This window comes from Ursus americanus, chromosome 8 (assembly GCF_024610735.1).
Source record: "Ursus americanus isolate L20-20 chromosome 8, mUrsAme1.1.p, whole genome shotgun sequence".
Classification (NCBI taxonomy): Eukaryota; Metazoa; Chordata; class Mammalia; order Carnivora; family Ursidae; genus Ursus; species Ursus americanus.
This window is the reverse complement of record NC_142134.1, coordinates 51,115,011-51,139,916: the sequence shown is the minus strand read 5'-3', so window position 1 is coordinate 51,139,916 and position 24,906 is coordinate 51,115,011. Positions and strand designations below refer to the sequence as shown.

General features: G+C 45.2%; 1 protein-coding gene across 8 annotated transcripts in view; it reads right to left on the bottom strand.

The window, feature by feature from the left end:
• APBB2 (amyloid beta precursor protein binding family B member 2) overlaps positions 1 to 24,906 on the bottom strand; it is a 358,694-nt gene that overhangs the window by 89,040 nt on the left and 244,748 nt on the right. For 6 of the 8 annotated variants that reach the window (XM_087864178.1, XM_045816074.2, XM_045816075.2 and 3 more), the window contains 3 exons: positions 17,913 to 17,975; positions 17,420 to 17,505; positions 17,265 to 17,325 (listed from right to left, as the gene is read on the bottom strand). In XM_087864178.1, coding sequence (XP_087720304.1) covers positions 17,265 to 17,325; positions 17,420 to 17,505; positions 17,913 to 17,975 — 210 coding nt within the window. The remainder of the gene's footprint in view (positions 1 to 17,264; positions 17,326 to 17,419; positions 17,506 to 17,912; positions 17,976 to 24,906) is intronic. The other 2 variants (XM_045816077.2, XM_045816078.2) reach the window with 1 other exon arrangement.

Sequence of the window (24,906 nt, the reverse complement as noted above, 5' to 3'; positions counted from 1 at the left end):
TCATTTCACAAATGAGTAAACCCAAGTCCCGAGAGCATCACCCACTAACAAGAATGCATATCTGCCTGCAGGGAGCAGAGCAGGCACGGAAGGCTGTCTTCCAGGGGTTTCCTCAGGAACCCCACTAACGGAAAGAGTCACTGACCAACCAGCACTTAGCCGTAAATGCAAAGATGGAGTGAACGTGAATAGGGGCTCTTCCAAGACATTATGGCAATACAAGAAGAAGAAGAATTTCAAGTAGTTGTTTTAAAAGAATTTACTTTAAATTAGATATACTGCATTCTTAGGGTAGGGATGAGATATTAAAAAGGAGGGCATTTTCAGCAATAGACTTTAGCAATAAAGGCTAAAGAGGTAATCCTAGAGATGACAAGGTGTCTGAGGAATAGACCTATCTTCGACTTTATCTGACCAAAGACACGTTGTGGCTTCTTTGTACGAGCAGGCACTGCCATTTAGTAAGCTTATTTAAGAAATACATGCCAAGTTCCCGAGGTGGTAACGTCCCACCCTGTTCTTCACGTGGAGATTGGCAGCTCTCACCCTGAATTAGGGTTATACAGGGTTTCCGAATGCAAGAAGATGGGCTTCTGTTTGAACAAAACATCTTGGTCCATGTCAACTTACATGCTGGGTTTCTGTTCCAGATAGGCAATATACCTGTGCCTCAAATACAATCACGTTTTAACTTGCGTCTGTGTGGACACAAGGAAAGATGGGTAGAAGGAGCTCAGAAACTGAAAACTGTTCTAGAGCAAGCATGACTGTGACCAACCTTGGTGATCACTCAAAATCACCAAGGAGAGGAGGGACCCGGAGAGGGCTGCAAAGCAATGGCTTCCCAAAAGTTCAAGAGGCGATGTGACTCTACAGATTGGATCCTGTCACAAAGCCTTGGGATGGTAATGAGGCACGAGGGAGTAAGCACTTAGTGAGGTAAGTCTGGACAGAGACAGGGTGTGGAGAACGTGGTGGGAAGGGCCAGAAGGAAGGAGGGAGAATTTAGTATTCTGGATTCTGTAGGCTCCCTCCCCAGGACAGGGTTCCCAGACAGGGACCAAATCAGCTGGGAGACAACTGGGCTTCTATCCCCAGAATGAAGCTGGGGTGGGTCTAGTGATTTGGCCCGAGACAGCTGGCTCAAGTTCAAGGAGAAGCCTCATTCCCAAACTGTTTTCCTAAACTCCTATGGTAGACGGTAAACTCCTATGGTAGCTCATCTTGTGATGCTCTATTCAAATTAATTCCAGCTCCCCAGTTAGCCTCTGAGCCTTGTTTACAGAGCTGAACTCAAAAGTGGGAGAGGGAGAAGCAGGCTTCCCGCTGAGCAGGAAGCCCTATGTGGGGCTCGATCCCAGGACCCTGGGACTATAACCTGAGCCAAAGGTAGATGCTTAATGACTGAGCCACCCAGGCGCCCCGGGGATGGGGGGAGGTCTCTTGGATCTCAACACAGTACCTCTTCCACTGTCCCCTGCAGATCCCCCAAGAGCCACTTGAGGTTAGAAAAACACTGAGCATTTTTTTTTAATATCCTACAAGGCTTAGGTAAGTGCCAAGCACATCATCAGCACTTAATATCTGTTGAGTAATTTTTTCTTCTGAGCAAATGCAGTGTATCCAGAGAAAAATCAGCAAAACTAATCAAAGCCACATGAGCCCTGTGAATTACAAAGAACAGTGGAGGGAATCCAGATTAATTTTCTCAGAGAAGTTTCTTGAAGTATTTGAATGAGTGTGGGGAAAACACCAACCTAAAGCTGTCCTTCCACACAACATATCGAGAAAGAGGCGGGGAATTGCGAGGAGAATCTGGATAGCGCTAATACCGAGCTTCTTAAGGAACCGATACTAAAGTGAGGAACCCTCTACCAAAAGGGCTGTGAGCCCTTCTTTGTCCGGCAAAGCTTTAAAGACAGTATGCTGAGTGAATATTCCACGACCACACACTGGAGCGCTGACCACGCCATTGTTAAGAGTGCTTTGGGAAGAGCCTTTACACCTCGAAGGAGAGAACGGCAGTTCACACCTGAGTACATACAGGACACCAAATAATACTTGTTTTTACGTCTTCAGAATATCTTCACATGTTAACGATGGGATGTGCCCCAGGGCTGGCCGGACCACATTATCTTGATTCGACACAGCTGACTCTAGTGGGACAGAGACTAGCTTCAACCAGCATGGCATCGCCCCTGCTAACACGTGGGGACTCGGCACTGGCATGACCACACGCTCCCCCCTGTAGACTTCCATCCACCAGAGAGATCCTCAAACAACTCGAGAGCCATGGGAAGGTGCTGTACTTTTAATGGAAGCCCAAATACACTGTGGGCCACTGGGAAGTCTCTCAGCTTCCTGTGCCAATTTCTGCCCTCCATGTTAACTTTATAATTAGCAAAAAAAAAAAAAAGAGTTTTGGGAAAATGTTTTACAGGTGCTACATTATTTATCTCTGCGACGGTAAGCGTGCTTTAATGCTTCTCAAGGCAGCAGGCCAGATAATGCTGCAGTCCTTCATTCTTTGGCGATCCTTGTAAGTCCCTGAGCCCCCTGCAAAGGCTGGGGGGGAGGGAGCACCAGCCGGGCCAAGGAGCAAGCAAACCACCCACAGTTCCCTGCAACACAGGGGCAACTTTGAGGTCAATTAATATTTACATAGAACTCTGATGGTTTTTTGTTTTGTTTTTTCTTTTTTTAAGCTAGCATAAAGCCCCTGCTGGCTAAAGCCCCAATCTTTTCAATGAGGGCTCTGGAGGCTAAGCCCAGCCTGGGCTTAAACCAGGGGTACCAGGAAAGGAAGGCTTGTTTGACTGGACTCTGGCTGAAGCAGCGAGGAATTCTGAATTGATAAATGCTTACCATAACTCCTCTAACATAAAGGAAAAGGGAAGAATGATTTATTCTATGTAAGTGAAAAATCACAACACACACACACACACACACACAGGGAATGCAACCAATCAAAAAATTGTTTCAAGGCTTGTCTTGTCAATAAAATGAGGCAACCAACAATCCCACTGACATAGAGGAAATTATACATATCATCACTGTCTCCTTCCTGTAAATTAGATGGAAACTCTTCACATACAGAAACTGCATTTCCATTAACAACCATTGTGTTACCAGACATCTCCCATTTTCATTGTTTCCTAAGGCCTGGAAAACAAATTTCTGTTGCTTTTGTTAAGCTAGGACACGTTCTAAAGCTCCATTTGCTACAATGATTCCCAAGCTCAGGGTTTAGAGAGAGGGCAGGTGCTTTCCAGTGAGCATGCCTGAGACTGGCCTCCAGCTGACTTCGTCCACACAGCAGCAAAAACCCCTAACTCATCATGGCTGAGGGGACTACGGGAACCCCACTACAGCGCCATTTTGTGAAGAAATTGTTGGAAGACCAAAATTATACATTATGTTTAGCTAGAGCTACAGGTTATCACAGCATTTCTTCTTCTTCTTCTTTTTTTTCTTTTTGAAGATTTATTTTAGAGAGAGACAGCGAGCACGTGCACACAGGGCGAGGGGCAGAGGGAGAAGGAGAGAGAGAGAACTGTCAAGCAGACTCCCTGCTGAGCTCGGAGCCTGACCCAGGCTCGACGCAGGGCTCGATCTCATGACCTTGAGATCATGACCTAAGCCAAAATCACAGGTTGGACGCTTCACCGACTGAGCCATCCAAGCGTTTCCATAACATCCTCTATACCATTTCTTTAGACATTTCTATAGCATCTTCTCTGGTCCTCACAGGAACACTGTGAGGTTCCCAGCATATGCCTTAGCGTCATCCTATTCTACAGATGAGACCAGCAACGTCCAGAGAGGTTAAGTGACTCCTTCAAAGTCACACAGCTCATCACCCACAGAACTACAGCTAGAACCCAGGTATTCCAGCTCCTACTTCATACAGTCCACTTGGAGCATGGCCCTGCAGGAGGGACAGAAACAGTGGCTGGGTTCTCCTCTTTTGTCCTTCAGTGGGAGTCAACTGCCTGGGATCACCACTACAAAGCAAGCAACCGAAAGCAAAACCAAAACACGCACACAAAGAGTATTGTATATTTCCTCTCAACCTTTGAAACAGTCACACATCTTCAGGTAAACTTGAGCCAGTGGTAAGGAATTCCCACAACAATCACACAGGAAATGAGAGCAACCAACCAGACATGCTCGCGAGGCCACCGGAAGGCCCACCGACATGACAGACAAGAGTCCGAAGACGAAAAGCTCGGGCCGGGAAGCGGGGCTGCCGGGGTGCACATCACAGCTCTGCTGTTCACCAGCCGTGGAACTGTGGGCCAGTCACCTAAGAGTCTATCCCTCAGCACCAACTAAATATAGAAGAAACACAAGAACACACCTCACAGAGCTTGTGAGAGAACAGACAGCGGTAGCACTAGGTGGGTGTCTGTCACCGCGGTTACAGAGATGTGCCCCAAAGACAGAAAACCGAGCAGACGAGAACGGCCCCAAACCCTTGGTGTATTTGTGCCTCGCAAATACGAAATGCGCAATGGACGTCACCTATTGTCATGATCATCTGATTATCAGAAAGAACATGGGCTTGAGAGTCTGTCTCACTCAGGTTCAAATTTTAGTTTGTCTACATAATAGATTTGTGATTTTAGGAAAGTGACTTAGATTCTGTAAATCTCAATTTCCTCATCTGTAAAATGGAATAATAGTATTGCCTTCCGTGTGGGGTTCTGTAGAGAATCACATGAGCCCGCAGCACGTCACACACCCAACAGGGTGCTCAGCACGCGGATGGCATCAGAGTAACGCGAGTTTCCTTCCCCACCCACACTCTACCATTCCCAAATGATGACAGTCGATGCCGGATGTCCATTCATGTCGTCGCTTCTAGATCTCAACTAAATAAAATATGGCGAAGATGTATAAGAATATCTGAAGTAAGGGAGATGAACTTCATGTGGCATTTTATGTTCCTTAACACCGGTCTACAGCACTAGTGTAGACGGAAAAAACTGAGCCCCATCTATAAATAAGCTCTAGGTTGCTACAGACCTCATCTGAACTCACAGCTCTAAAAAAAATCACGGCTATCACGGGAAGGGCTTTTTGAGAAATCATATATTCTTGGCTCTAGGTTCCATGTGTCATTTACATGGGCCAACTTCTCAGCTTTGCTAACGATGGGGGTCACTGCTGCTCAGACTGACCATTGTAATGCAGCTGGAGCAGAAAAGTGGGCCCCAGGTAGGAACCTGTCTGCTCCTTTCTAAGCAGCAAATCTGCTAAAAGAATGAGAGACTATAATAGAATCCAAAGGGACACCTCTCTGGTTGTGCCAACGGAAGGTGAACTAAAGCATCATTTGGCTAGAGATCATGTTGGTTCAATAGCTAACCATAGTCTCAATGAAGTTATTTTTAGTCCCAGGGTCTCAAGGTCAATGGAAATTATCTTTTAAACTAATTATTTTTAAAGATACAATTGACATATAACATTGTGTAGGTTTAATCTATACAAACATGTTGGTTTGATACATTTATATATTGTAATATGAATACTATCATAACATTAGTTAATAACGGTATCACACATGATTATCTGTGGGTGTGTGTGTGCGTGTGATGAGAACAATTAAGATCTAGTCTCTTAGCAACTTGGGAGTTTATAATACAGTATCGTTGCCTATGACCACCATTTTGTGCATCAGATCCCCAGAACTTCTATCTTACAGCTGAAAGTTTGTACCCTTTGACCAACATCTCCCCATTTCCTCCACCCCTGAGCTCCTGGTAACCACTCTGTTTCTATGAGCTTGGCTTTTTTAGATTCCACATGTAAGTGATATCATATGGTATTTGTCTTTCTCTGCGTGACCTATCTCATTTAGCATGATGCCCTCAAGGTCCATCCATGTTGTCGCAAATAGCAGGATTTCCTTCTTTCTCATGGCTGAATACTCCAGTGTGTGTGTGTGTGTGTGTGTGTGTGTGTGTGTGTGCGTGTGTGTATCACGTATACAGACATATGTACACTGCATATTCTTTATCCATTCACCTACTGACGCTTAAATTGTCAATTAAAATTATTCATGTGTTATTGCTCCGTGAACTGATCTCAAACATAGCCTTCAACAACTGGAATCCCATGGACATTGCAAGTTCTCTCTTCCAGCAACACTGTCACTGTCATTCTTATACAAGACCACCATTTTCTCTGCTGTATTGTTTTCTTTTGCTCCCCTCCCCAGTCTGATGGACCTCATCCCAGCTGGCACGTAACAGCTGTTGAATAAATCAATGGATGAGTCCACCGCAGACAACTGTTGAGAGCTGTCACTCTCGGTATCAGAGACTGAAAATAAGCTTTCCTGATAAGTAGCAGAGCCAGGAATGGAGGAAGAACTACACTCTGATCTCTGAACTTTGCGGCTTCACACTTTGATGAGTCCTGGGAGTGAGGGCAAGGTAGGGCTCAGCTAAAATGACTCAGCATCTGAATAACTTTGACAGTCCTATAGGAGGAGCCAGCAGTTCTCTATAAATTTTATTAACTGCAAATAAATGAGTAATGTTTGCATTACTACCTCAGGGCTGGTGCTGGTATTAATTCTCAGTCTACGGCTCTAAGGGAACAAGGTCTGATATCTCTCTGTTGGCAATGTTCCAGGTAGCCTTGACATGCCAGCATCAGGACCCCCATCTTGACCAGCTGGCCCTTCCTGGAGGACCCAGCTCTGCTGGATGAATGCCCTGCTGCTGCTTCTGCCCGAGGCTGCTCCGTTCTGTGACTAGCCATGGCCCCAGTCCTCTGCCAGGATCCCACAGGGCCAGGTTCACACACCTGCTGCCCCAGCGTTCTCGGGCTGCTCCTCTCCCCCGGCTGCTGCCCGTTCACCTCACCTGTCTCCTGCCGCCTTCCTTCAGGGGAAGAGGAAGCCTGCCTTTCCTTAATTAGCCTTTCCGGGCATCTGCCATAAGGCGCGGCTGCCAACGATGGATAACAATGCATCTCATTTCCACAGCGCCCTTCAAAACTTGGGGGCTCACATGGCTGCCAATTCCTTGACTGCTCATTCATGCAACTGTAGTGACCAGAAGTTAATAAGGGAAAGGAAGCCGAGGTTCTGCCAGAAACACAGCATTATGTTTGGCCGTGTTGGCAAATAAAGGGAGGAAAACAGTTTTAGAAACACAAAAGCTGTCCTCTGGGCTAGGAGACTAAGTGAACATCCAAGGCCGATCGATGGCTCAATGTCCGAGAATAAGTGTCAGCTCTGCTCAGTAGAAAACCGTGCCAAACGAGGGTCAGGAAGACCGAATTTGAGTTCCGTTCTTCCCAGACAAGCCACGCACTCTTGGGCAGATCACGCTGCCTCTCTATGCTCCTCCCATTCCTCCTTAGGCTTGAATGAGATAGTCTGTATTTTCTCTTTGTGAATGTCAACCTAAAAGCCATACACGAGAGGATGAATCTCATTCTGCCAAGACTTGATATGTTCATCATTGGCTCTGTGCCTTGGTTTCTTGATTCAACTGTGTTGATAATGCCCTTCACTAAAGACATTTTTGTTGAACGACTGAAATGTGGGAATGACATTTACCGCAGCTTGTATGTTCCAAAGATGGTGGCGACAAAGCCTCCCATCCTCTGTACCCTTGCAGTGTGACCTTGCCACCCTCCGTCAAGAGGCAGAGTCCATGTCTCCACCTTCAGTCCGGGCCAGGACTGCCCTGATCAACAGACTATGGTGGCAATGTGGGGTCAGTTCGAGGACTAGCCTTGTCTCACCTGGTGCCCTTAGCGGCCTGCTTCTTAGAAGCCAGACACCCGCCTACCCAGACACCATGACTGTGAGAAACCCAAGCCATGTGGAGAAGCCGTGAAAGACGAGGTACCAGGTGAAGAGCGAGAGAAGCCTAGGAGCACCGAGCTGCCAGGCCTGCGAGGAGAAGCCATCTTGGGAGCAGAGCCTCCAGGCCCAGCTGCCTCCACGTGGATCAGAAAGGAACTGCACTACTGAATCTTTCCCAAATTCCACAAAATCACGAGCAAAACAAATGGTGGTTTTACGCTCCCAAGTTTTGGCATGGTTTGTTACATAGGTAGGCAGGGATAGATAACAGGAAAATGTTATCTGTAGCCCTGGACAAATACAATGAACTTTTTTTTTTTTGAGTGAGATAGTGCGTGTGTGCTCCCGAGCGAGTGGGGATGGGGGTGAGGTGGAGGGAGCGAGAATCCTAAGCAGACTCCACACCTGGCATGGAGCCCAACGCGGGGCTCGCTCTCACAATCTCGAGACCACGATCTGAGCCGAAATCAAGAGTCCGATGCTTCACCGACTGAGCCACTCGGGCGCCCTGATGATGAACTTCATAGTAATAGATCTGTTCCTAAAAGCATTTGCTGAAATGAACACAAATGTACATATAAAATTATTTTCAAGTCTTCTGCATTTACATTTACCGAATGGGGAAGAATCATTCAGTCCTGTGGCAGTGCAAGTACCCTTAGGCTTAGCATCAGCTTAGGTATCCTCTCCTTCTGGAAAACCATGTGAGCCGCCCTTTACTGTCGGCCAGGGTAGATGCCCCTGGCACAGTCTCCATTCATGACATGATACGTCAGCACTGAGAACAATGCATCGAATTTGCCTGTTTGTTGTCTGGCCCTTGAAGCAGGGAACGTATCTATTCCTCTTTGTGTAAAAATAGTAAAGATGGCTAATGCATAAAGAATGCTTATACGTGCCAGGGATGGTTCCAGGCACTTGACATACATCGTATGTTTATAATATATCAACCCAATTGTTTACCCCATTTCGTGTGAGGTGGGTATTCTTATCATCCCCACTCTACAAAAGAGGAAACTGAGGTACAGAGAGGCTAAGCAGCTTGCCCAAGGTCACCCAGTGAGTCAACAGTAGAGTCTGGCTTTAAACCCACTCAGTCTGGGTCCAAAATCCCAGAATGTCCTTCACCGTTTATCATACAGCTTCTCCGTTAGCATTGTGCACTCAATAAATGTCTTTGATGCAATTAAGGCGTCAACAACAGAAATCAACTCCAACCTTTCCATACCGGAAAGAAAAACCTGTGCCACATGAATAAAAGTCAATTATAAGAACTATACACAGACATAGAATCCCATACTAATGCTAAGTAATGATAATGAATTTGCTACGCAGACCAGAAATAAATCTGAATGCGTAGATACTCCCTACCCCTTCCTGTTTATCTATTTGTGCTAATCTGGTCAGTAGCCACTAATATAATTACTTCATGAAAGTCTATGCTAATAGGAACCAAGGGAGGGCACAGATAAATAAAGCTCACAGAGGAATATCAGAATTTCATGTTCATTCATCATCCACTTTAGAAAATTCCTTCACCAAACCCACGATCAGACTGATTTGCATCATCTCCATCACCTCTTCTTCCCCCCTTTCTGGGGCAGGTTGTAACAAAAGAGGAAGCAGACAAGCAGAGCTTACACAAAATCTAATGCCTGGTTAAAAAATCCCCAAGCAGCAGAGAACTGGTTGCAAATGGGCCATCACAGAGCGGGCAAGCACTGTGCAGAAAGGCTATGTCTTTTTAGTGTTACTACTCGAAGTGTTGTGGGTAGACCAGCAGCAGCAGCAGCAGCTGGGAGCCTAACAGAGATACAGCCCCTTGTCTCACCCCACAACAACGGAACCTGAATTTGCCAACACAAGCAGGGAAGTCTGAAAGCACTGCAAAGGTCTGCACCACGTGAGTCTGGATGATGGTGAAAAGAAAGGGGGGAGGGGTCTGACCTCAAGCGATGACCCTGCAGTTCTCTCACCCATACTCACCTCTGGCATCTCTGCTACCTCCATCCAAAACACCCGGGGAGCCTCAGCTTTACCCTTTCAGCTTAGGGAACCAATAATCGGGAGTGGGTGGGCCTGACACTTTCTTGGGCTTTCGAGTCAAAAGCATCTGGGTTCAAGTCCTACTTCCACCAGTCACTAGCTGTGATAAATTATGTAACCTGTTTGAAACATCAGTCTCTTCTCTATAATCTGGGGAAATAAACATGATGCCTCACGTTTGCAGGAAAACTGCCCGTGAGTTCCTGTGTGCCGAACACAGGCTGAGCGTGTTTGGAAAAGGGGCGCCAGCAGCCTGTCTCCAGCCCTGGAGAGCACTACAGAGCCAGGCACGCTTTCTTCCCTTCCCCAGCTTTGAAGAGCAGTCAGACTGCACTATTCCATCTCCAGTGCCATAGGTCAGGACTGCTACATTTCATCTGGCATCTTGACATTTCTCAGAACCAGAGTGACTTCTGAGATGACCACACATTCATTTCACAGATGAGGAAGCTGAAAGGTGGAGAATTAAGTGCTTGGTACAAAATCATCTTCCATACGCAGGTCCTTTATTATGGATTTCAGAGGAGAGAGTTCTACAGGTAGTTCTAAAAACCTCTCTTCATAAATATCCTGGAAATGATTTGTTATACACTAAAATGGAGTGGTCCAAGGCCCAGGAGACCCTCAACTTTGAGTGCCATCTCCACCATGAGCTAATTGTGTGACCCTAGGAAAGTTATTTACTCAACTTTTCTGGGACCGTTTTTTGCCTGTAAAGGAGGCCCTTTGGATCATCTCCAGGGTCACTTTCAGCCAAAAGCAATTCAATGATTCCAAATGAAAGGTGGTCTTTGCCAATTTCTTTAAAGATGTAATTTTTGATATTGTCCACAAGGTGGCAGAACCCCTCCTTTACAGAAGTCCAGGCAGAGTGACACAAAGGATGAGAAAACTCTAAGAAACTAGCACACATTTTTCAAAGCATTAAGTTTTCTACAATTTAACTATAACATTTTATTTTAGTGTTGATCATTATCATCAAGAGTTTGGCCAGCAATGTGCTACATGCCATTGGCCAGCAATGTGCTACCTGTCATTAGAAAAGGACAGTTTTATGGGGCTAAGTTTGGATTTTACGGCATTACAGTAGGATGAGCAAAGGTCAGACAGCAAATTAATGGGAATTTAGAAATGCAAGCTACCTGACAGCCCAAACAGGGCAAGGAGTTGCCTTCTTGACAAATGAAGCACAAGAGGCAATTATCTACCAAAGGTTCGTGTGTACGGGAATTTTAAAGGGTGCCTGGGTGGTTCAGTTGGTAAAGTGGCTGCCTTCGGCTCCGGTCATGGTCCTGGAGTCCAGGGAAAGAGTCCCACATAGGGCTCCCTGCTCGGTGGGGAGTCTGCTTCTCTCTCTGCCCCTCCCCCTGCTTGCTCTCTCTCAAATAAATCTTAAAAAACACACTTTCACATGGAAAAGTAACACAAAAGAGACAAAGAGAAAAAATGAATAGAGAAAAATATTTGAGATTACAATAATGAATAAAATTTTGAATTTAAAATGCACAGAAATGAAACAACATGGTAACCCTGAATTAGACTTGGAACAGAAAAAGGACACTGGAAGAAAAAACGGTAACATCAGAACAAAGTGTTTAGTTAATCATTTTGTGCTACTGTTAATTTCTCAGTTTTGACAGATGTACTATGGTTATGGAAGACAGGACATTAGGGGAAGCTGGGTGAAGGGGGTTTGAGAACTCTCCGTACTGTCTCTGCAACTTTTCCGTATATTTAAAATTATTCCTAAATAAAAACTGTATCTAAAACTTTCATAGAAAAATACACATCGAGGAAGAAACAGCCAAGAATGGACAGTAACAGAGAGTTTCATAAAGCAACGTCCTGTCTCGATAATTTAAGAAGGAGACATTTTAGAGGAGGACATAGTCGCTCAGGTGCAAGGAAACTAGGCTGAATAAAATGACAAAGCCAAGAGTGAAGTGTGCGGTGAACAAACAGGCGTATTCTAGGACATCACTGGTAGAATTCCATGCTGCTATATCCTTTCTGTAAAGCAATTTTGCCATAGGTAACAGAGCCATAAACCCATAGCCTCTGACCCGGTAGTACCAGTTTTAGCAACCTATACCAAAGCAGTGAGTTAGAAGGAAAAACGTCACCTAGTTTTATGAAGTTGTAGCTGTGCTCTGCAGGGCAAGACGTTGCTCCTGTGGCCACTGGGTGCCTACATGGATTATGGTGCTATTAATTAAATGCGGTATATATCAATATATCAATGCAGTATTATATATCAATCAATGCAATATTAATTATATCAATTATATCTCAGACAAATCTGAGAACTATGCAAAGGAATACATGAAATAAATTTTTTAAAGATTGTATTTATTTATTTATTATTTATTTATTTATTATTTAAGAGTGAGAGAGAGCACGAGTGCAAATGGGGGGAGGAGCAGCAGAACAGGGAGAGGAACAAATAGACCCCTCTTGAGCGTGGAGCCTGATGTGGGGCTCCATCCCATGACCCTGAGATCATGACCTGAGCCGAAATCTAGAGTCGGGAGCTCAACCTACTGAGCCACCCAGGCGCCCCTGAAATAATTTTTAAAGAGCTCAGCTCATGACATATAGTATCCTAGACTGGGTCCTGGACCAAAAAAGGACATTAGCAGAAGAAAAAAAGAAAAGAAAAACTGAAGGTCTATGATTAAAAATATGGTATTAATAGTCATTTATTAATTTTGATCATTGTACTATGATTATGAAGAGGTTATTAGGGAAAGCTAGTGAAGTAGGTATATGGGAACACAGTCCCTGTGACACTTCCGTAAATTTAGAATCATTTTTAAATAAAAAAATGAAGACCTCGGAATTATACACATACACCCATTACTATCAACTACAAACAAATTTACTGTACAAAAAAGTAGGTAGGCTCAAAAAACATCTTCAGAGTTTTAAAAATACTTTGCTCTTTGGGGAGGGGGTTAAGGAGGTGCCTGCGCACGGGTGTGGGGGGGTGGTGTGGTCATTTTATGTTGCCATTGCTATTTTGAGGTTTTACTGAACAACTGACTGTCAAGGTGCCCAGACTTACAGTGGCTGGAGAGGGTTCGAAACACCCACATCCTGATAGCCTGAAAATGATTTTAATTTTTTTAGCATGTAAGTTTCACTTAGAAAGGAAGACATTTTCTATAATAACCTTTTAGTAATCAGTCCTTAGGGGCTAAATTTATAATTCCATGGCACATGAAATTAATTTTTTTTCCTAAAGAAAGGATACTTTCTGCTTATCTGGGGGGGCACTCAGTTTTCTAGTTTTTGGCAGACTGAAGGAATGTGCAGGGTTACCAAAAGAAATAACATTTTTCCACAAAAGAACTTGAACATCTAGAAAATCTAGGTCCTTGCCACTCCTCCCTTCTTAGGTGCCCTCGGTGACATAAAACAGGCAGGAAGGGGGCAGGTGGCAGAGGACAGAAGGTACATGTGTGTTATGGGGGGACGCCTCCAAAGTGACTTCAGTATAGTCAGTTCTAAATTCATTGGCTTTTTCAAAATTGGTAAATAAGAATTTCATTTAGGGCTGCTGGATTTTAAAATAGTTGTAATTCTGAGAGAACAGCTTGGCCTTCCCTGCAAGGCTTCCCATGCCCATTTCCACTGGGGGTAGTGTCACCATGCATCCATCCGGAGCAGAACAGCCAGACTCCTCAACGTCCTCAAAGGAACGTCAATCCCACTGTGTCCCTGGTGAGTGAAAGTGTGTGGACCTGCCCATAGTCAGTGATGCAGCCGGTCTCCACTCCAGCCCCCTTGGCTTCCTCCTGTTCTAGGCCCAACCTTGACCATAAGCCTCGTAGAAATCGTACTACTAAGGCAGGGTTTAAACAGTCCTGCAGCCCATCCCTTCCACTTCTAGAGTCCAGTTCATCACTGCCTCGGGTCAGACCAGCAAGCAAGGCCACACTGTCGTAATCTTCCATCAATTTACTTGAAATGAGTTTTGCTTGGGTGTTTGTCCTTTGCTTCCAATGAGTAATGCTATGAAATACCAACTGACAAAACCCAGATTTCCATCTATCTACGTATAGTTGGAATATTATTGAGGACACATCATTTGGTGGTTGCCCCTAAATAAAGCTCTAAGTGAGAATTTTCTTTCTTTTTTTTTTTAAATTGAGGTGTAACTGACATGTAACATTAGTTTCAGGTGTACAACACAATGATTCAATATTCACATATTTTGCAAAATGATCACCAAAATAAGTCTAGTTAACATCCATCACCATACATAGTTACAAAAATTTTTTTTCTTGTGATAAGGACTTTAAACATCTATTCTCTTAGCAACTTTCAAATTTGCCACGTGTAGGGAATTTTCTTCTCTCAAAGTCTCATGAGCCTGGGCTCTGTAGCTACATGGCCTGGATTCAGATCCTGATGCTATTTACTTACTAGCTGTTTAACCTTCTATGACTCAGTTTCTCCATCTGCAACATAGAGATAATGATACTTAGGCCACTGAATTTTTGTGAGGGCGAGAGCCAGCAGAAATAAAGTCTTAAGGACAATGCCTGGCAAACAGTTAACAATAAATACTTGTTATTACAGTGACTTTATAAAGAAGCACTAGAAAAACGGTTACACACCATCAGGATTGGGAGGTTTCTGCCTCATGCACAGTGTGATTCACATAAAGTAGGGTTCTCAAACCCTCTGCCCTCCCACTGTGCTGGGCATCTTCAACAATGACAGTGACTTTCTACAGCCTGGCGACCTTCGAATCCAGGGCAGGCGGGGTTGGTGAGAAGCACGTGTAGTTTGCCAACATCTTTTCAGGATTCTGAGTTGTCCTAGGGATTTGTGAGATTCACCCTAAGAATCCTCGATGTAAATAATCACCAAGAGGCACAAAAATGAACCTGTCGGTCAATTTCCAACTGCATAGAGTCCTATAATCTAAAAAGCCACGTTTTTTCTTCTCCCTAGTCTGATCTTTTCTTTTTAACATTTTTTAAAAAATTTTATTTATTTATTGTTTCGAGGGTGGGGACAGCACAAGCAGCGGGAGTGGGAGGCAGAGGGAGAAGCAGGCTCCCCACTGAGCCTGATATGGGGCTTGATCCCAGGACCCTGGGACCGTGACCTGAGCCAAAGGCAGACAGTTAACGGACTGAGCCACCCAGGCATCCCGCTGATCTGATCTTTTCTGACTCCTGTCTATTATCCCAGTACAGATAGATGCACTGATTATACCTTTACATTTTCCGTGCCTTTAAAAAAAACACATTTGTTCTTGTAAGTTTTCCAAGACTTTAAATAAAACAAAGTAGGAAATAAAATAAATAATCTGCTACATGTACTTTTCTGTTTAGAACCCAGTCCAGCTTCAGTAACTTATGGTAACACGGAACCTCCTTATTAACATGAACAAATTCATAATAGGTATGGGAACAGACACGTGGGCACTAGCACGGGGCAGATAAAGAATTCAGTGAACAGGACCACTGGGAGGTAAAAACCGAAAGCACAACTTGGGTCGTATTTCAACCAGGCCTCCTGTTCCTGGTACCAATTTCATCTCCCCTCCCGCCTCACCCTCCCCACCCACTCTCGTCAATTTTACCCGGCCATCACTCCCCAGCCCTTCCCCCCCTCCACCTCCAGCCTCCACTGATAACGCTTGTAAAACACCTGGGCGCAGAGCAAATGATTCCCAGCCCGCCTTCCGGTTTTACCGCATCCGCTCCCTGCCATAAAATTTATCTTTAAGGGCCAGCATGTTAGCAAGGACCTGTTCAGAATGCCCCTGGCTCAGGAGTGGGCTTCATCATACGACGCTGTGCTGAGCACGGAGCCGAGCGGACGAGGAGCGGCGGGGGTTTCTCCTGCGAGCCCTGATTTGCACAGCACTGATGGCGGTATGGCAGTTTCTAGTCAAGGAGTCAAGGTTTTGAAACGTGCGTGGTGCTTCCCCACTTCGCTACTACTAAGGGAGCTTATTGGCTGTTTTATTCACACACACAGATCTGCTTTGGGAGTAAGAAAAGATATCGAGGACCAGCTACATAATTTGCAAATGGAAATGTAATATGCAGAATGAAAATGCAGAAGCCCTGTTCAAGGGGGGGGGGGGGATGCCGTAAAAAGTGCTGAAACAAAACAGCTGCCTTTCTTCCACATTCTCCCTCTTCACTCATTATGGTGTTTCCCTTGGTATTTAAAGTCATGCTCTCTTGGGCAAAGGATACCTGCAGGGTAAGTGCAGACCCTCATAAATGCCCAGGGGCCCTGCCCACCCCCACGGATCAACACCTTCTGGGTTCCCCATCCTGCGAGCTGCAGGACCGATGTGCCCACGCCCTGGCCAGGAATGGGGAAACTGAGTCAGGAATCCCCCTTTCCCGTGGATTCATCTCCCCTACCCTGAAGCGCAGCAGAGAGGTGACCCTCAAGGGTACCGCAACATCTGTGCGAGAACATACCAGGTACCCGGATGGGGAGTGGGCAGGGCCTCACCCGCACTGAACTACCCCCTGAACACACCACCGTGCCGTCATCCTGGGCTGGGGAGGCCACTACTTTGCCCCTTCTCGAGATGCCACACGAACACGTGTGCCCAAAGCCAACTGTCCCCTTGCTCCCAGGGAGGCCCCTACTGGGGTGGAAGACAGTAGTGATTGTTGGATGGGGGCAGGGAGGGGTTTGTGTGGCAAGACCTGAGGTGCCGAGGAGGAGGGGCACAGGCAGTCGAGCACCTCTCAGAAAGGTAGGGAGGTAGCAGGACTGTTCCTAAACCAAGGCTCCAACTCCCTGCTGCATCGTCCCTTTGGACGTCACTTACAAAAATACAAATGCAAAGATAAGATTGTTAAAATTTTCAAGATGGCGACCACACCACACGAAAGCCCAGGCCCGGGACCCTGTGCGATGACACTGGCCACGTGCCCGTGCTGGCCTTGCTGGCCCCCCGCCGGAAGTCCAGAAGCAAAAGTGCACCCTCGTTTTCCATCATAAATCAGGCCTGTGTTTATGAGAGAGATGGTGAAGGGTGAGGCTGTTCTGGAAGAGGTGGGCATGAGGAGCCTTGTACCACCTCTCAATGGCCCCTGCCAGTGCTCTGCAAGGCTTCCGAAGCCCACTCACTCGAACAATAATTCTAACTTATTACGTTGTGCAAAGAACTGACGTAGTGACATACGGGCACCGTCTTGATGATTATGGAAATCTGCCCAAACCTAATTTGGCCTAGGGATCTATCTCAAGTATTGGGGAGATCAGGGAAGAGAGAGGATCGAGGAATGATTCCTTAGTCAGTGGCCCTCGGTTGACAGTTTATAAAAACTGAGCCATTTCCAAAGTCATTACTTTAATGCAAGAACATAACCTGGCCGCTGAAAGCACGTTTCTTACAAACCTTGGCTTCTGGGTCACTATTGATACTGCAAGAATCGTCATCATCAGCATGTGGAGGATTTCTAGAAAGAAAAACAGAAAATTGGACTTAGAATTCTACTGCAAACTCTAGCTGCACGAGGTCACACATTATGGCAGGTCCTTCCCATGCCCTACCTGAGTTTCAAAGATGCATAGCGCAGTGTTGCTCCTTCAAACTCTTTTAAACTGGGGTCCGGGTTAACTGTGGCCGCATGCAAATCCTAGGGGAAAACAGATCCCTGTTAATGGAGAAAGGGGGAGGGCCCCTGACATGGCCTCAAATATCAAAGGGGAGAAAAGTCCTCCCGGCATGAGGCAGAGAGCGTTAGGTGAGCTTAGGCAGGAAAGGGGCATGCAAGGGCTGCCGGGTGTTGGCTCGGTGCAAGCCCCGGTTCTTACAAGACAACAGGGGACCTGGGGCAGTCAGCTGGAAGTCATTCACAACGGGACACATCAAAAAAAAAAAAAAAAAAAGGCAACATGTGTGTGAGCTGGGCAACCCTAGCAAGAAGCCCCATCACTGCGTCCCTGCAGAATGGATGACATTCATGAAGAAGAAAAAGATACAGCCACAGCCATGCAGAAAGGACAAAATATTAAATGATCTAGGGTCTGACAATATACTTGCCTTCCAAATGTCACTATTAATCTTTCCCCCATTCAGAACAGCAAAATCACTCCATGGCTGTTTCTAGACATATAATTATTCACATAGGAAAAAGCACATTGATTTAAAAAAAAAAAAAAGGGAAGAAAAAAAAGAAAAAAAAAACACAAGACACTTGTTAGCATTGATATTCACAGGACGGGTTAGGGAACAAATTCACTCCACCAGCCACTTGTTAGCTGGTTCTAGATCTAGTTTATCACCTGAAGCCTAGGGTGGGAGGAGAGAGATGGCGCTCACGTTACTTACCACAGAAACGACTGACCGTCACTAGCAGTCAGTGTTAGATCTTCTAAACGTGGCCTTAAGCACAGAATATGCTTTGAAGGATTCAATGCCTAGTGGACCTAATACCACAGGAAACTTTTTCTCTCCCGGTGACCAAACAGAACTGTCTTCTGGGGATGGGGGTGGAATTAGGAATGGTGCCTGTCACCGTGAGGGTTTGAAAATGGGGGAATGTCCCCCATCAAGGGCATAAAAATCTGGGGCTCAAATTATTTTCATGTAAAAGAAAAAAGGACAATGAAAGGGTAGGAGGGATAGTAAGGAACACAGCCTGAGATTTAACTGACCCAAAGCAGCTCTCCACAGTCTAATGTAAATTCTTCCAATTCATAGAAAGCTCTGCTTCCTTGCCACACAAGCTTCTTCACAAATTAGTGTTTGATCACGAAGTGATTCTGTAAACAGAATCCTAGAACAAAGCACGAAGCCTTGCCTTGTTGGGAGACCCGCTCAGAAGAGAGCTTTGAATCTAAACAGCCCTTCCATTGCCCTCAGACAACAGGCAATGTTGTTGTTTTTTTCCCTTCCTACCATATTGAGTGAATATCCAAACATTTTTCATGTAACATTTGGGGAAATAAATGAAGCGAACAAAACCCAGGGACATCCTTCTGAATGTGTTCCACTGACGTGCCAGGTGAATCACCCCTTTCCTCGGACAATAAATCAGCAATGGAAACCTTTTGCTCAAGTCGCTTTTCAACTCAAGTGCTTTGAAAATGAGAAGGGAATAGTGACCCATGATTCCTGCTCACGACATTAGTGTAATTTTTAAACGCACTCAGAGCAGAGGCAGTGAAGTGAGAATGTGTCGAGTGTTGAAAGATGTGCTCGTTTAACTGGCCAGGACAAGACAAGCACAGTCACTGCAAATACAGATCCATCGTCATCAATGCACAGAGGGTGTCACTGTCGCTTTCCTTTTTGGACTAAGCACCCAAACTGCGGTTTTTCAAAATAGATTGGAACTTACACGACTATATCTACTTTTTAAAAAACAATCTCTTTTATTGAGCAAAAGAGCAGGAATGCTGCCTAGCCCTTCGCCTGTATCCTTACCCCATCCCCCAAAGCAGTGCTCAGTTTTCACTGACAAGAAAATTCCCAACACAGGAGGGTCTTAACTTGTTAGCCAAGGAGACCTGTGAGCCCCCTGAAATCAGGGTGGGTTTCATGCGTGTACGTTTTTCTGGGGGAGAAGATCCCTCACTTTTCTCATATTTCCAGAGGGGCTGGCGACCAAGAAAGGTTTAGAATTACCCTTAAAGGTGGACTCACGATAAGGACTTGAAATGCCAAGAATTTTAAGCTAGAAATTTCTTTTTCTTTTCTTTTTTTTTTTTAAGGGAAAATAAGCTTATTTGATCCCAAACCATCATCGCAGTTTACATGTGAGTAATATTTGTTTTCTCATTGAAGTTGAATGCTGAAAAAGGATATCAGATGGTCACTTAGTAAGACTCCAGGTAATTATGTTCTTGTAGAGAAATTTTAAAAAAAGAGTGGGTGTCTGACAATAGGAATCTGAAATCAAATTATCCTCAACAGGCACTGTGTGGGAACAGGATATAAAGAGTATTTTTTCAAAACAAGTATTCAGAAAAGTCTTTAGCATTTAATTAAAATAGTTCTCTGTATGTGTGTATGGTTTAAAAAATTTTTTTTAAATGTATTTACTCTTTGGGTGTTGGGTCCCTATAATGTAAAAGTTGATTGTAATTCTAAAACTCTATGAATCCAGCTCTTATGCAACGGAGACATGAGTCAGTTGGCAAACTTCCAACAATCACCTTTTACAGATTTAAATAAACAAAGGTCGTATACAGCAATTTTTCAAAAGCTAAAATAACATGGGGACTCTTAAAGAAACCTTTTAGTACAAAACTCAAGTAAGGACTAAAAGAACCTATGTTATGACTAGGACAAAAGGCCCTTTTCCCTCCTATATCTAAAAGCACTCATTTTTCGAAATTCTCTCTCCTATTGAAGTGACCATAATTTTTCTTTTTTTAAAAATTAAGGGCAAAAAAAGACAAAAACAATCGGTTGTGAGTTTTAAGAACCACATATTCTGTTCATCTAAATTTTTTTTAAGAAGAGAGAATACAACGTTTTAGTTAATCTTTTTTTTTTTAAGACACCGCAAAGAGATTGGTTCTACAGAAAGTCTGTAGTCAGCATAGGAGGAGTGAGAGATGAAAGAAGAGATGAGACAAAGAGAAAGACAGTGAGAGAGGGAAAGGCAGGTGGGCTCTGGGCCTCGGGAAGGACAAAGATGACGGACAGGGAAAAGGCTAGTGAGGGAAGAACAGAGACCGTGTACCATGAGCAATGACCTCCCAACTGATAATTTTTCAGGCAATGCAGCTAAATCTTTGCACAGTGGAATGTCCTGGGGCCAGAGTTATAGGTGGGGGGGGGGCGGACAAATTCTCCTGGTGCTTTTCTTGACCTTGACCAGGTGAAGCACCCCTTCCTCCCCCTGAGCAAAGTGACCATGCTGAGTTCTGGGAGAGCCTTGGAGCCTTAGCTCCTCAGAGGCAGTGGTGTCCCTGGGGACCAAGCCAGCCCCTGGAGCCTGGTGCCTATCATGACCCTTCATGACCTTTCAGCGTGGTGCCCTTCATGACCACACAGTAGAATCTGTGTGAGGGTGGACCCATTAAGGGAATCCAGTGGTATAACCTCGACTACTGAGGGTTTTCTTCTTCCTTATTTCTCCTCTGGGATCTCAGAAAGCAGTTCTACAAACGAAACAAAAACGATGCATTGTATCTTCTGCTGGAAAAAGCTAACATTGGAGGGGACAGTGTCAAGAGCCTGTTCTTGAGGCTGGGGCCCAAGGGAATGAGAAAGCCTCTAAGAAGTGGTATCAAAATGGAACCGGGAGAGCAAGCGTGGAAGGTGAACCTGCTGAGAACCACGCAGCGGGGAAAGCAAAAGAATGTTCCCTAGTGACTCTGATGGAAGCTACAATCATCACTTCCACGTGCGTGCACTTCAGAAGTTCTGCAAAGCCCAGCTTCAAATCCTGCCTCTGCTCTCATCTGCTCTGTGACCTCAGTTCCTTGTCTAGGAAACAGGGCTAAGAAGACCTCACATCAGAGTGTGGACAAACTAAGATCATGAGCGTTAGCCCTTAGCATACGGACCACCTGCCTGAAGGTGCCCAAGACATGACAGTTCCCCAAGCCTCTGCTCTTTCCAGGGAGAAAAAAAAAGAAGGCCATTGGCAAGAATAAAAAATCAGGGGACCTATGGATTATAAAGTGTTATGAATTATGCTTCTTAATCCTCTTCTGTCAAGACTTGAGCCTCGGTACGTGTGGCCTTGATGATAAACGGCAAAGCACCTGGAATCTTGGAACTCTAAGGAACAGGCCAGGCGATGTTCATGAGCACTGAATCCATACATGTGTGCACATTTTTAAACTTCTTTTTAAAATGCTTTCTGTGTTTCATTGGATGCAACGCTCTCAGAAGAATAGAGTTATGGCTTACCACGCAACATAACCCAGAGAAGTTAGAAAAAAAAAGAATCAAACTAGTAAACAGATTGACAAATAGATGTGCAATTAAATGCGTCTTTGTGAGCCAGAGGTGGGTCAGGAGACCCGGGGCTCTAGTGCTGGCTTTGCTGCTGTAGCAAGCCGACCAAGAACTCGCTCAGCTATGAAACTGGTTCATTCCTGCATTCAGCAAGCACGTAATGAGCTTCACCATGTACCGGACATGGTGCCAGGTGCTGGGGACACAAGATGAGGCGGGACAGGTCTTCACACCTTCCCCCAAGGAGGGAGACTGACATGCCACAAGTAATAATGCTACAAAAAGACACTATGGAATAAAGGGCTTTCAAAGTGGAGGTATGAGAGCAGTAATTCGCAGAAGATGAGATGAGTCCAAAGAGGAAGTGACATATAAACAAGGACAGGGAGACTAGATTCATTAGAGGGCCAGCTCTTCTACTTACTCAGCATAGAACCACCTGGAAAGCTTATGATAAAGGCGGATTTCCAGGTCCCACCCCTAGAGAGTCTAGCTCAGTGGCCTCAGGTAGGACCAAGGAATCAAAATATTCTACAAGCCTCAGCGATCAGCTTGGCCACTGTCCTTGGCTCACAGGCTGAGAAACACTGCCACAGCATTCACTAGGCCCTTCTTGAAGGTTCTCGCCAGTCATAATTACTTGATCGGGTCAAAAGTTCAGTAAAATGATGACAGAATAGTGTTGTCATCTTATTTCTAAGTGTATATGAAATTCCTCAGGTTCTAGTAATACACAGATTTTCCCCTCCTAGGGGGTTGATGGCTCAAGGCTTTCAGACCCCAGGAGCAATGCAGCAAAAACAGAGTGAATTATGATCAAGATCACAGTTCTGAGAAACAATTCCACCTCCCCTTGCTTTCAGACACACTTTCTCCTCCATACTTCTCTTCTTAAGGAACCAGGAAACACCTTCAGTTGGAAACATTATAAGGCAAGACTTGCCTACAGGCCAACAGTGATTCATAAAAATATTTTGTGTAGCTCCCTTCTTCTAAAATTCAACATCCAAGTAATTTGGAACAAATCGATGGATTGTGGGGTGGGGAGATCACTGGGGGCCAAATTTCAATAGCAAATGCTTCCTGGCCAGTTTATAAACTTAAGAAAACACTGCTGGCGTACACAGAGGAAACATTATCCACTGCACTTAGCACTTCCCCAGTGAACTGCGGAATATGAAATGTAGAATTTTCAAATTGTGAGGAAGCTTTCAGTACTAAACTTTTGTGAAGCAGAGTCAACAGATTTGGCACTTACTTGTTTTTTTTTTCCCCCTAAACAAGCTCAGGAAAAAGCTGAATAAAATATGCATTTCTAACATGACCTATTACAAGTTTCTTCTCGTCCTTAACATTTTGCTTTCTCTCATGGTTCCAAATTAGTTGAAATAGATTCTATTTAAGGATCAAAGAAATGGTGTCAGAGAAATAATCATTTCTCTTCCACTGTCATTAGCACCTGAGACAATGTTATCAAGAGAAGTCATTTTTCTAGAAGGCTCTGCATAGGACAACACCTGCCCTTGGGTTGAGATAAAGAGCTGTGAGACTCGCCAAGCCCCCGATAAAGAGAACCGTGAAGGCTGGAGTAGGGTGGGGGGCAGCAGACCTTCATTGAAGCTTGGCTCCCCTACTAATAGGTGTGTGACCTCGGGCAAGCTTCGCCTCTCAGTCTTAGTGTTGTCACCAGATGCATCGGGTTCCATTAGGAGTCATGAGATAAGGCGTGAGCTCGGCACCATAAACACTCCATTACCCTTGGTGCCTCTGGTTTAACATCCACTTCAGCGTCTGCATGTCCTGGGTATACCGCAGGCTGGCACTTTCCCCTACTCCCCTTCCTCGTCTCTCTATCTGTTCATACCTCTGCTTCTAGGATTTTAACATACTGCCCTTTAAATGTGGTCAGTTCTTTGACGTACAGGGGAAAATGTGTGTGAAGTGAACAACCCAAAGGCTGATCTGAGGAATATCCATTCCACGGGTCTATGAAAGTGCTGGACAGGAGTGGCGCGTGCTCTCTCTCTCTCTCTGAAACCTACAATGACGCATCTGTTAACAAAGTTCCTTGGAGGGATGAGAGTCAACACAATGGTATGGTCAAGAGCAGAAGAGAGGCATGAGACGGACCGCACGGTAGAAATTCACATAGTACGGGGGGCAGGCAGAGCGTAGCATCCAGAGTCCAAGAACTGGACACGTGCCACTCCTACACCAGCTGCAGGGTTACTGAACTCACTGAGCTTCAGATAACTCGTTTCTTACATAAGGAACATATTAGCTGTCCTCTCTGTCTTGAAGGGAACAAATGAGATGACACTTACGAAAATACACTGAAAGCCACAATAAATCACGAATAGCAGCAGGGACCCTGAGCGCTGTGGATACATTAGGGGAACACTGAACTCTAGAAGAAGCAGCAGGAAGCGAGGGCCATGGGACACAATCGGAGCCTGGGAAGGGGCCCTGAGAGGTAGTTAGGATGGGAATGGGAAGTGGGTGTAGACAAGGGGAAGAACAGGCCCACATGGGCATCAGAAGGAGGCTCAGGAATTAGAGGTGGACTCTCCTACCTGACCATTCTCCCCAGAGCCAGCTGCCTACCTGTGATGCATTCTTCCCAAGATTTTCTACAGAAAACATGGAAACGGACACCGCCATATTCATCGAAGAAATAAAAATCTGAGTCCCACAAACCTTGGGCTGCCCTCCTTGGACTTTACCACATCCACACCTTGGCCTCAGGAGGCAGGCTTTAAGAACTTCATTTCTTCTACCTACAGAGGACAAGAGGTTCCCGGGACAAAAGCAACATCTCAAAGTGAGTCTGATCTAACTTCTGGGACAATGAGAAAGCACCGTGGGCTGGAATCTCAAAGCCAGCAAAGCTGAGCAAGAACAACCTCGAGGAGCATTCAGGATCTCTGAGTTCTAGACCCAGTGGTGCTGCCGGTCACCGACCTCTCTGCACCTCAGCTTCCCTGTCTGTGATGCATGGTATCAGCTGACCCTTTCCCATCTTAGCCTTCCCTGGTCGTAGGGCACTCCCACGTGAAGTTGGCCAAAGGGTTATAATAGGGGGATGAAGCCCTGCAATGGAGAAGGAGAGTCTAACAAG